The 13390-nt window shown below is 51.1% G+C and overlaps 1 protein-coding gene across 12 annotated transcripts in view; it reads right to left on the bottom strand.

Annotated features, from left to right (window-relative positions):
• Nucleotides 1-1104: 1104 nt before the first annotated feature.
• Nucleotides 1105-13390, bottom strand: part of PROK2 (prokineticin 2) — a 97190-nt gene continuing 84904 nt past the window's right edge. For 9 of the 12 annotated variants that reach the window (XM_080606992.1, XM_080606993.1, XM_080606991.1 and 6 more), the window contains 3 exons: nt 12483-12614; nt 4492-4617; nt 1105-2039 (listed from right to left, as the gene is read on the bottom strand). In XM_080606992.1, coding sequence (XP_080463118.1) covers nt 1914-2039; nt 4492-4617; nt 12483-12614 — 384 coding nt within the window. In that variant the 3' untranslated portion in view covers nt 1105-1913. The other 3 variants (XR_013955767.1, XM_080606989.1, XM_080606988.1) reach the window with 3 other exon arrangements.

The raw sequence follows: 13390 nt of genomic DNA, 5'->3' as shown, positions 1-13390 counted from the left end.
GAGGACAGAAAAGCAACACCAGGCTCCTGCTGGGTTCCTCCTCTTCAGACTCACTCTCTGGGGAGCCCACTGAGTGACAGCAGTAGGATCAGGTTTTAGTTTTCATTTTAAATCCAGGTCAAGGCTCTCTGCAGTGCTCCCAGGTTTCTGCATTAGGATTGGAACAAGCTGTTTTTCCATCGACAAAGCCAGCCCTTTGGGTTAAGAGCAACTCCCCCCCTCCTAATCATCGCCTCACAGCAATGTCTGTGATCTCCAGGTCAGGGCAGGGCAGCTTTCCAGAGTTTCCATTCGTGACCACACGAATGCAAACCATTTATTTTTTTTTTTAATTTACAGAACTGGAGCCTGCTGCCCCCTGCACAGCTGCTCTATCCCCAGTGCAAAGGATAAAGCAAAATGTGTATGCTTCAGAACAGGAGCCCTGGGTTTGGGCCACTTTGAGGCAGGAAGATGCAATCCTAGCTCTCTAGACACCTACTTTTCTAATGCGTGCAAGATGAAGAAGGATCTGGCAAAACAGCTGCTCCGGTGGTTCCTTTCTGTCTCTGGAGCCCATTGTCAGGTGCCTGGTAAACTCACTGGGACGTTCTCATCTTCTCTAAGTAGCGCAGGTGTTTGCTTTCATACAGGCGTGCTAACTTCCCAATCCCCCACCGCCACCAGCAGCAAAAGCACTGATTGTTGGAGGATGAATGACTTCACTTTTCCAGTTTCAGCGTATGTTTGCATGTCTGAGAGCAAAAAATGTGCGAAGCTCACACAAACTATTAGGATTCCAGCTACAGGGACTGGCGAGTAAACATGAAGTCGCACGGTATTTCATAGAAAACCCACAAATTACATGTTCGACAGGCTAAAGTTGATCCTTTGAGGCACGTGCCAAGAAAAACCTCTCGTGTGAGCTCCACCAACATTCCCCCTCATCTCCATCCAAGAGCGCAGCTCGGCTGAGGCGTTCGTGCCTTGTAAACTGCTGAGCTTCCCTAACAGCAGGCAGAGGCACACCGTCTTCTCCTAAGCTACCTTTAAGGAGCTCTGCTAGCTTGGGTGAATCGAGTACGTGATAACAGAATACACTGAATAAAAATTGAAAACCACAGTGACAAAATAATGTTATAATATTAAAATAAATCAAATAACATACTGCCATTATTCTGATACAGAATTTTTACACAGCAAATCCATACATATACAAGAAGTCAGGCAGCCCATTACAAGAAACTTCAGGGTTCCTTTTTTAATATAAACTACATCTTAATACATAGTTTGAGATGATCAGGTAGTTTTACACCAACTCAAGTAACAACGACTTTTCCTCATCTTAGAATACTAAAATAACAAAATATTTAATGCTTTGAATACTGAAATGCTTTGGTTCCATCTCCCACTTTTTAAAAGTGTAAAATCTACATCTATTGGTTAATCTTTTAATGTCGAGATGCGCCTAACTTACAAGTACAGTTATATTAATAAAGAAATGAAATGTAACGTAAATACAGGTTTTTGGCAATCATCGTATGCTTCACACCATAGAATTACTCAAATCTCAGTTCGATTCAGGCATCCCAAAGTGTAAAAACATGGCCAAAATTTTCCAAAGGTGACAATAATCTTGGATGTTCTCGCTCTGGGGCTGTGCTGGAACCACGGGGACAGCAGGACCGTCCTGTGATTGAGCTCCTGCCCTCAGAAAGCAGCGTCACATTAGCACGTCTCGCTTCACCCACCCCATCACCGCCAGCCCCTCAGAAAACCTTGGCCACTACAGCACAGCATCGCATCGTCGGTTCGAATGGTGGCGAGGCGGGACAGTGTGTGAGAGGGGGGGTTCCCCGGTAAGTACCTTGTTCACCACGACAACAAGAACAGGAACACATCGAGCGGCCCTTCCTCGCGCCGAGCAGCTCCTGCTAGAAGAAGACGTCCTCCTTCCTGAAGTCCGGCAAACACCTGAACTTGCTGGGAGAAGTCCGTGCGCACGCCAGGCTGGGGAGGCAGGGGCAGGTGTGGTGCATCCTCCGCCCCGGGAAGGGCACCTGGGCACAGACAGAGCGGGCGTCAGGGTGGGGGGCATGGGGCAGCGGCCGTGCTGGGGTGGGCTCGGGGCACGCAGCATCGCAGGGAGCACACACTGAGCATAGCAGTGCCACGGCACCGCACTGATGGTGGGTAACGACTCGATCGTAGGCTCTGCCTTGTGCAGGAGCTTTGCCCCCGCCAGCACGAGACGGGCTGGGATGTGCACTGCCGTGCCCGTGCTCAGCGGGATGTCGTGAGAGGTGTGAAGCCACCACCTGCCAGCCGGGCACGCGGCCCTAATTCCCTCATTTCCCAATTTCTGGGCGTTTTGAGCCCAGAATTTTAACATTCTGACATTGCTTTGCTGTGCAATTTCTCTCTTTAAGAAAGACGAAGGGAGGAAGGCCCGCAGGCTCCCTGTTTATCACACCAAGGTCCTCAGGCCAGCACCGGCCGGTGCCCAGCACCCCCTGGAGAGGAGCCCAGCGCGAGGGATGCCGCGGGCTTCCCCCCGCCCCCCGCCCCGGTGCCTCTGCACGAACACAGAGGTCACCGGGCGCGGAGCCGGGAGCTCCCCGCGGGGATCACACCTTGCGGGTGCCCACGCACAACGCTGCAGAAAAACCTAAAATCTCAGCTTCTCGTGCTGGCACGGCTGACTCAGAGGTGCCTCCGACAGCTGAAGGGGTTTATTCAAAGCCTTACGCTCAGCAAGGAAACAGCTCTTTCGGAGGGACGCCCACGCTGGAGCTGGGGGGACGGACACACCTGGCTGGGGACAGGGGGTGGGTGGCAGTGCTATGGGGATGGGGAGCATCGCCCCACCACGAGCCCAGCCCCAGGTTTTGATGAGCAAGGGGGTGACAGGAGTCTGGAGGTGACAAGGGAGGGACACGGGGGCTGTGTGCGAGGTGCACAACGGCAGCGAAGCTCCCCCACGCTGCCAGCTCTGCCTGCGGTCCTGCCAACCCTCACCTGCTGCAAAGCCTGCCTCTGCGGCGCCAGGAGGGGCTGCTAACAGCATCGAGCCGACGCCATCTAGTTGCTGAGGAGGAAACCAGGAGGTGGAAAGCCATCCACCAGCCATCTCCTCCGGGCATCTCTCTGGAGGTCCCCCAGGAGGTGGTACGGCCGTGGGGCCACCACCGGCGGGACAGCCGCCACAGGGGAGCACAAGGCTGGCCTCCCACCACCACTAATTGCATTCATTTACACAGCCTTCAGCGGGGGAGTGCAAACACAACGATGGCACGGCAACATGGGCTGAGGCCGACCCGGTGCTGCTGCTCCATGCCTGGCCTGCAGGCCAAGGAAAGGCGCTGGTTGTCGGGGCTACTGGTCCCCAGCAGCCCCCTCCCAGGTATTTAGGGGAGAGAAACTGCTGAGCGAGCTCTCCACCCTTAAAAATATGTGATTTCACGTGCTACGGGAAATCAGTTTTCCTTGTGTTTGCCATGAAGAGCAGCGGGATGAGGGATCTGAATCTGAAATTAACCTCATAAAGCTCGTAACACCCATGACTGCTACCGTAAGCCCAGGGTGTCAGGCATCTTCCCTGACTGTAATTAGCCTAAAACATATCAGACAGTATAAATTATCTTGCAATAGCAATAAGCCCATTTAAAAAAAAAATAATAGAGGATAGTTTCTTTTATCCTGAGATTCCTGTTAATGTAAAGAGGCCTTACAAGAAAAACCTGCTACATTTCACAGTAAAAATGAGAATTTGGTCCCCAATGCCACAGTAGAAGATTAAAAAAGAAATTAATTGTGATAGAACAGAGTTTTGCACTTCCTAAAACTGAGAAAATTAACTAGAGAAACAGAGCTGAGAAGCCAGGCAGTGAAGGAAACTGTGAAAGAGGCAGCTGACTACCTGTACGGTTCTAAACTAAATGCATTGCCTTGGTGTCTCTCACTTGTGATGGCTCTTGGGCCGTGCTCTTCTTCATCTGGTCTCCGCACCTTCCCTACCGCCTCCAAAGGCACCAGCGGCTGTTGGCCCCGGGGCGCAGCGTGCCATTGCTGCTCGATGGCAGGGACAGCGCTGCAGTGCCGTACCAGGTGTCCCAGCACCGCCTGGTGACACGTCTGTGGCCGTGATGGGATCTCGTTTGGATCCACGGAGCTCAGCAGCTCGCGTGCGAGAGCAGGGCTGGGCTCGGGAGCTGCTCGGGATGTTTCAGGTCACGTAACGGAGCAAATCCGCAAGAACTAACTAATGAGGAAACAAACCGAACAGCGCGTAGTATCGGCTTCAGAATAATTCTGACAGCAATACATTTCCTGAGGTATGTACCCTCAGCACTATTTCCATACAGATGCAGATGGCTGGGCATTGCAATGCGCGTGATGCTTCCCCACGTTTCCGCCACGTATAGCCTTCATGCGACGCGACTCCCAGGGCAGCGTATCTGCAGCTGTCCCTGCCCTGCCCGCGGCGGCCCGCAGCCCCGGGGAGGTACTCACGCGGTGACTCAAAGGATGGCACTCCTCTCCCAAATTCCCCATCGGCGTGCACATTCGCAGGCTGCGGATCCACAGGCTGACCGCACAGCACATCCCTCCTCCGCACTGCTGGTCTCTGTCGCAGGCCTGCAGTTCGACAAGGCAGACAAAATTAATAATAAATGCCTTCTACAGATAGGACAGGTCAGGTGCCTGACAGCTACCTCGACACCCCATGAGTTATCGCAGCTCCTTAAGGCAGAACAACGAGGTCTGAGGAGGACGTGTGGGCTCCTGGCACCTTGCAGGGTGGAGCACAGCTGTGTTTAAAGCCAGACCCCAGAGACAGGATCAGCCCCGGGACTGTCACTGATTTGCGGTGATCATGGCCCGTGCCACCATGCTTCCCCAGATGGGAGCAAGGACCGAGGGCACCGATTGCAAAGAAGTCTTGCAGAGAAGCTAAGAAACAAAATGATCTGCGAACTTAAGGACTCTTAGGTAACTATTCCATCTACCTTCTTATGACAGTATCTTATGGCTGAGTGCCTTTCAAATGCAAGAATGCTCGATAGTTTCATCAGCAAACTCCCAGTGGAGGTAGACAAAATAAAAGTTTAAATAAGGATTTTGTGGTTATTTGGAATTACGTGAGGTCTCAAACGTGTAGCAGAAAAAGCTTTGTGTAAGCGTCCACACCCAAGAAAAAGCTACAGTGGAGGCACTCACCCTGCAAGAGGGAAATAAAAATTTCCCTGCAAGAGGGAAATAAAAATTTCAGCCACTTATCCAATACACTTCGTGGCTTCGTTAAGCACCAACCAAAACACAAACTATTAGGGATATTTCAAAAACCAGAAACCATGAAGAGCAATTGATGTATTAGGATTTGGAAAAGGTTCTTATACGTCTTTTGCTTTTTTTTTTTTTAACCAAAACGATTACCAGACTTTTTATTATATGGCTTTAGTGCTAAAGCTGGTCTCCTTTCTTCAGTGAGAAATCCTGTTAGTTAAACGCTCTGATTACACCCCAAAAGTAAGTTTAATTAACTCGCTGCCCTCCTCGTGGCTGGCAGCAGGACTGGTAGACCGAAGGCTCTGGTCAGCAGTACGTAAACAGGCAATTTCTAAAAATGTACGTAACAGACGATAAGGGCTCTGGGGAAGGCTGCGTATCAGAACAAATACTCACTTGAGGAAAAACGCTTACAGGTCTTACCTTGGGATTTACATAATAAATGCCACTAGACTGTAGTCTGCTGGGTAAATATTACACTATTTCAAACAGCAAAACCAGACCAAAATATGTATTTACAGATCAGCTAGTAATTTAGGAAAAAGCTGTTGCATTAGTGTCAAGCCACTAAATAGTGCGTGTAGCCCAAAGGGCCAGCACTCCTCCTGGACACACATTTAGCGAAGTGAAGAGCTCTGTGCTACAAGTGAGCCCAAACACACAGAGTATTTACTTAAAAGAGTAATATGTCCGCAAAACTGCCCGTGCAGCCTTCCAGGTAGATAGTGTTTACTTTCTAACCTCTCTCTCTCAAAAAAAAAAAAAAATATCCTTCTGATGTTCTAATTTTCGCCCTGGTCACAAATGCTGCAGGTCAATGATTTGGGGCTTGGCGGTCAAAACCATCAGGGAGAGAGGCAAGCGGCGAGCAGCACCCGCAGGGCACCTAAAGCCCCGCGCTGGGCGACGTCTCGTTTTAAAGCTCACGCTCCCGCACGCACATACACACATCTGGCAGGAGTTTTCAGGTTCCCCTTCCAAAAATGTATGACAGGCTAGTAAAATATTCATCCCAAACGCTGCTGCCCACACCTTAACTCCAATGTGTAATTCACACCGAGCCTCCTAACGTGCACAGGACACAACACGAAGGACATTCCTCCTCAGCACCCCATTTAACACGGCTTTGCGGAAAACGCGGCTCGAGGGAAAAGTCCCTGCTGAAATGCTGGCTCCAAAGCCAGCTGAAGTCAGAACATGGGCAGCCACAGAAGTAAGGAAGGTTTGAATCGAGTCCTTAAATTGCAGAGGAAAAGCACTTTCAGGCTCGGGGAATGCGGACGGGAGCACCTACATCAGCTCTCACCTGAGATCTGCCTGCTCGTTCAGGAGCCCAGCGTGCATCCCAGTGGCTTAAGCAGAAATACACTGCAGCAGTTAACAAAGTCACATTTGCTATCTCTAACCTATTTTTACTTTTTGAACACATTGTCTCTAATCTTTTATTCAGTGCCTCACAATTACTTCATTTAATTTATTAATTATGTTTTAAAGGCGTAGCCACAACTTTAACAAGACTTATATAAACCGCTCCTCCATTGCTCAAAATATTTCCATATAAAAGGAACCTCTGATTCTCAAACTTTAAAAGATTCCTTCGTGCTCTCTCCTCTGTAAACCCTGTCAGTCCGGGAGCAGATCTGCCAGCCAGAGAAATGCCCACGAGCTCTTTCACGGGCTTCAGGGAGCTCGGCACCGGGAGCACGGGCTGCCACGGAGTCCCCGCTGCTGCGAGTACAACTTCGGAGGGTTACAAAAGACATGTGAGCTCTCACAAGAATGCAAGCGCCGGGTTATTAATCCAAAGCAAACACGAACAAAAAAAAAAAATCATTTTACTTAAGAGTGATGCAACGCTTCGGGTTAAATAACGTCTTTGGAAAAAAAAAAATATTTTCACAGGCAAAGTAAATCTCGAGCCCGACAACAACAACAACAACAGAGGGCTCATCTGCGACGGGCGGCTGTTGAGGGAAAGCAGCAGCACGGTCATACTTGGGGGGGCAGAAATAAAAGGCAAAGAGGCGAAAAGCAGCGTTTGGTGGTGCTTGCAATACCGGCGCCTGCCTTGCGCGCAGGCAGGGCTGCAGGAGCGGGGCTGCAGGCAGGGGGGGACCCCAAGACCGGCCCGGGGGGGGGGGGGGCAGCCGGGGCTGGGGGGGGGGGGGCACGGGGCGGCTGGGTACCCCGGGCCAGACCCCGTACCCCCGAGACAGCCCCCACAGGCCCCAGGACAGCCCCCACAGCCCCAGGTAGCCGCCAGCCCCAGCACCACCCGCCGCACCGAGACCCCCTTCCAGTGGCCCCAGCCACCGCAAAGAACCCCCCAGCTCTCCTGTCCCCCACCCCAAGGACCCCCCCCATCTCCGCACACCCCGTCCCGCAGGGACACCCTCCGTGTCCCCCCCCCCCGGGCACGGCAGAGCCCCGCCACCCCCGTCCCGTTCATCCCCCGGCGCTCGGAGCATCCCTCCGGCAGGGAGACCCCCCCCTCCATCCCCGCTCCCCGGCAGAGCCCCCGCGGCGGCACCGGCCCGTCCCGTCGGTGCCGTCGGTGCCGTGCCGGGCCGTGCCGAGCCGTGCCGAGCCGCTCACCCCGGTGATGACGGCTCCGCGCCCCGCCGCCAGCCCCAGCCCCAGCAGCAGCAGCAGCACGGGCAGGGGCGGCGGGGCTCCGCGCAGGCTCCGCATGGTGCCGGCCCTCGGCCGCGGCCCCCCTCGCTCCCCCTCGGGCTCGGAGAGAGGCGCAGAGGAGCCGGGCTCGGTGCTCGGTGCCGCCCCGGCCGTTATAAAGCTGGGGGCTGCCGTGCGCCGCGCCGTGAGTCACCCCCGCCCCGGCAGCGGGATGCTGCGCGCACCCCTCCGAGCCACGGGGCTTGGTGGAGCCCGGGGGGGGTGGGGGGAGAACCCGAGGCAACGGGGGCTCGCCACGGCTCGGGGGGCAGCCCGCGGAGGGGCTGGGGGGGGGCGTCCCGGGGCTGGCGAAGAGCATCCCGCAAAGCGCCGGGGGCAGCGCCCAGGGGGGGCTGCGGGGGCAGCCTCCGGGAGCGGACTGGTAAATGCGGGGGGCGTCCCGCACCGCAGCAGGTCTGGGGTGGTGTCCTGCGGGGGGCTGGGGGCACCACACGCGGGTGGGGGGCACCCTGCGGCAGGTGGGGGCACATCCCGCAGCAAGTCGGGGGCAGCCCGCAGCGGCTGGTGCCAGCCCGGGGCTCTGTCCCCGTCCTGGGGCTCTGTCCCCGTCCCGGAGCAGGCTCTGCAGTTCTCCTGCCAGCCCCAACCCCAAACTCCCCCCCGCTCCCCTCCACGAACGGGAGCCGCAGCCCCCTGTCCAGCCTCTGCCGAGCACCGGTAATGCAGTGGACGTGCCCGTTTTGGGGATGCGCAGGCTGCACCCCACTTGGGCTGAGGAAGAGGAGCGTTGGCCCAAATTCACCCCGCTGGCCCTCTAGGAACGGAACCAACACCAGCCGGCCCAACGAGTGCCAGCGCTGAGAAAAAAAGAAGCGCTTCTGTGCACTTTGCCTTAGCCCTTTGTGGACCTGCATGAGCATCAGGGCGCTCTGCAGCCCAAATCCCCTCAAAGTCCTGCACCCCTCCTGCCTGTGCTTCCTCCCTGGAGCCCATGCCCCTTCCCAACCCTCCAGGCTGCCGCAGCCCCAGGGACATGGGGAGGGGGCAGCTTCTCCCTCACACCGTTCACTCCTTCCAGCCCTAGCACCAGGCTGTGGTCTGAGCAGCACGGTGGGCTCCCAAAGTTTAAGGACTGATGGTGCCACCTTTGGGAACCTCTGTCCCTGCTGGAGAGAGGGCATCAGAGCCCAGTGAGGGTCGGTAAAACCTCCAGAATCACTGAAACGTGCAGAGCCCCCTTCCCTGCCTCAGGTTTTCTTTGTCTCCATTTCCATCTTACTTTCCAGCTCTCTGCACTTATTTCCTTTCACCTTTCCTCTCTCAGAACTCCATTTCTGTCCCATTTTCTGCTGTTTTGCCACCACCTCGCTCCATCTTCCCCGTTCCTCCCTGCTGCCCCCCAGCTCCGGTTTGCCCCGTTCTCACACGTAGGTCCCTGTTTTCTCAGATATTTCAAATTCTCTTTTTTTTTTTTTTTTCCAAACAGGAAGGCTGAGTCTTTGCAGAGCCCATATTTACACGATTCCTGAAACAGTCTCATTCTTTGGCTGAAGTGAGGCTGAGCGCAGCTGAAGGGGAGCATATAACGCACGTATTGTCTCCGCGAAGCCCCGCTCCGCTCAGCTCTGGTCGGGAGCTGTCGGATCGATTTGCTGGACGGCATCCCCCGAGGGGGTCGGTCTGTCTGGCACGGTTTTCATTACAGACGTGGCCTTTTTGGTGCTCGTGGCTATTCCATAAAAGCGCACTCAAGACAAATACGGTCTGAGTAAATAGTGTCTTACTCCAAGGATGCTTTAAAAGCAAGTTGGGATGGGCCAATTTTGACGCACAAGTATTAAAAATAACTGGGCCGGATCCTTAGCTGTTGTAAACCCGCATGGCTGGCTTGAACTGTCGCCAGCTTAAGCCAGCTGAAGGGACTAGCATGTTTTAATTCTTATTTGTATCCTAGAAACAAAAAAATTAAACATAAAACATGAATTATTACTTTCATAATCCCCAGGTGCCCAGAAGTTAAACAACAACAACAAACAAATAACCATTTTCAGCTCTAAACCCCCATATCCTTCCAAAATGCTGCAGAATTTGGGTGAGTTGAAAGGGGGGAATTGAAGGATTTTGTGCAGTTTTACATGGATGCAGTAAATTCTTGTAAAAGCCATTTTACATGAAAGGTATGACTCATGAAAGGTTGCCAGTTGCCAGCCCAGAAGGTCAATAGTGTACCCCAAGGTGGGCACACTATGGACTTACTAACATCCACCCTAACACCAGTGTTCTTACCACCAACATGCACTAGAGCTGATCTGTTATTAGAAAAGTGAAATTTACCCCTTACATCTATATGGCCTTTAGGTGATTGTAAAATTGTAATGAAAACTAAATTAACCAATCAAAAATTTGATGTTGTAAAAAAAAAATCAAAGCATAGGAGGTAAATCTCCAAATTTCAGTGTCATTACTTCCTAGATAGTTTTCCAATTACAAAAGTAATGAAAATGCACCACAAAAAAAAATCTTACCTGTTAATCTTTACATTGCCCATCTCACAAATACACCTGATTTTCAGAACTCATTTCATTTCTTTTGATCCTCTTTGAAGGACAACCTCATATTAGTTTTCTTAATGTCAAAGTTTTATATAGCTGTTTTTTACTGAACTACTTCATTCTGAAACCTGTAACATTTCTCCCAATATTTCCTTCTAACTTTGCTGGAGCAGCACCAAAAATGCCCCAGTATGCACGGGGGACACGCATGACAGACCGGGCGGTGTGTAACCCGCTAACATTATCGCAACTAACACAGCCACCTTCCCCATTCCTCTGTGCAGGTACTTGTCCAATTGGTGTCTGCGATGTTTTCCCAGTGTAAGTGAATCTACCCCATAAATACATTTCCCTACACACGCTCCATCCCTGCAGGATGCAGGGCTTCAGAGGAGCTACACCTCCGGCTGTGGTTGGCAAGGGTGAGGTTTCTCCTAGAAGGGACCCAGGAAATCCCACTTTCAGATCGCCTTCACAAACCCACTGAACATCTTCTACTGTAAAAACTCAAACATCAGAATCAGGAAATATCATTCTAAATTAACCACGACACTTGGGTTTGACACAGTAAGTTAACGATCACGTTAAAGTCCTCGTTGCTGTAAGAACCCGGAGTGAAATGCCTATTTATAGCTTTCAATGAGGTTGGTAGCTCTCTCTAATTCTTCTCGGAGCCGCAATTTTACTGAAAGCTAACTGTCTGTGAGTAGGCATTCAAATAATTATTTGGCCTATTCAAGTGATAATGCACTACAGAGTTTACAGATTTTTGAAGACTAAGAATGTGAATAAATCAGCTATCTAAAAAGACAATTTTCTCATAAAAGAAATGAGAAAAAGCATATAATGCGAGACAGGAGAATTAACTTGTCCTAAAAACTCTCTTAATAACAACAGTATCTAATTTGTTTAATCTTCCCCGCTATGTATCAAACAACGGTCTGAAGTCAGCAAAGCAGTGCAAGTTTGCTAACTCTGGTACGAGATGAATATCATCATTTGTATCACAAATTCTGTGGATCAGCACAGGGCTATGACCAGCATTCCCTATAACTACATGCTCAGGTTTTTTTTTTTCCAGAGAAAGACACTCCAGCGGGGCACATTGATGCCGAGAGGTGCAGCTGCACTTTTGTTACCATGAGTTTTTCAGCCCATCCTTGGTTTCATTTAAATAGAGCCCCATGAATAGGCAGTGCTGTCACAATTAATTGAGACAAAACGACTCCCTCCTGCCATAAATGTTTCTTAGTAAACTAGAAAATTGAAAAACGTGTTCAAACAAAATGAAGCAAAAATTCTTTTAAGACAGGGAAAATGAAGGGCTGGGAAGCTGAGAAGCCCTCCTTGTTTCTCAGCAACTTAGGTCTTAATGCATACACCCAGGGTATGGAAGACCTCAAGTCACTTGTTTCCAGTACCTGGAGTAACCTCAACACACAGTTCATTCAAGAACCTCATTTCTAAGCTGTAAGCCAGGTTGGGATGCCGTCCTCCTCTCACCCAACATTTCTGTTTAATGTCAATAATTAATGTCCAGTGGAACAGGGGCTCACCCAGCTCATCCCCTTCACAGGCAACCAGCCCAAGACCCTTCTCAGTCTTTGGTCCTCAGTCCTGGGGACTGCACAGAGGGTGGAAGAGGTCCCCTCCTGCTGGTGTGGGCAGTAAACGAAGGCTTCATGCCTGCAGCTCTCGCTGAGGCTCTAAAACCCAGCTGGATCTGCAGTAAACTGCTTAGCAAGTCTGGGCACCCACAGGTGTGATTTTAGATTATATACACAGCCATTTGCGTAATGGTGCAACATAAAGAGAATGAAAGGCAATTTAGGCTTCTATACGCAACCTGCCGTGACGCAGGGAGACCGTCTCGCATCTACACTGGAGTTACCTTTGGATATGTCCACAAAGGCTGCTGCCTGCATGAACTTGCGTGCAGGTCTGCGCAGTCAGGCGTAGCAGCCCATACGGGGTATGGGCCATAGGTGAGAGCAGGGGTGGAGGGCAGCAGCACGTCCGCCAGCTTACCGGGAACGAGAAACTGGTTTCCAGGAATGGGACAGCTTGCCATCCGCAGGTCAGCGCGAGCCACGACCGTCTTTTTTGTGATTCCTGCACCACAGGCTCACTTCTGGCCTCTTCTGACTTCAAATGAACTAACTGATTACAAAAAAAGTCTCATGAGATTTGCAAATTTTAGGTTTAGAAGGGGTGCTGTGGTCTCAATTCCTACCAAAGCAAGCCATAAATTTCATTAGTGAATCCTAAATATAGAGACAGAGCTTGTTTTTTGAACTAGAACATATCTCGAGAGAAATCAAGCCTTACTTAAAACAATGAAGAATTCGCCACGTCCTTTGGCAAACTGCTCCAACTCTTAAAACCTCATATTCTGGCTGAATTTCACTGATTTGGACCAGTGGATGGTACCATGCCCTCGAATATCAGGGAATTCCACCTTCTGCAAGTAATTATAAGGTGGGAAGAAATTCCACAACGCCTGTGTATTGATATCAAGCCCTCTCTTTTCTCTCGCTTTGAAGCCACATTTTTGTCACCATCAGATTATTCTGATAGCTCATCTCCAAATCTGTCCCAGTATATCCACAAACTTTCTAAAGTTTCTGGCATTGTGTCAGGAATCTCCTCACTCCATGAGAAGAGCCACACAGCTCTATTCTTAGTTATATATTCTTGCAGACAAAGCAAACTGAGCATATAAACAGAAACAGCCTTGTGGATACACGAGTGAAATGAGAGTTGAAAAAATCATTAGCAACAAAAAAGCGTCTAAAAGCGTTTTCATTTCTGGGGTCAGGTAAGAATAGTTGCAGCGAGCCGCTGTTCTAGCAGTATGTTCCTAGTGTTCCTCGTGTCTTATTATGCTGCTTTTCAGCGCCGTTGTCATAGTAGTCTACAAAGAACCTTATGTAAGA

The sequence above is a fragment of the Anser brachyrhynchus genome (genome assembly GCF_964034855.1).
Source record: "Anser brachyrhynchus genome assembly, chromosome: 10".
NCBI classification, from domain to species: Eukaryota; Metazoa; Chordata; class Aves; order Anseriformes; family Anatidae; genus Anser; species Anser brachyrhynchus.
This window is presented reverse-complemented; position numbering and strand designations above follow the sequence as displayed.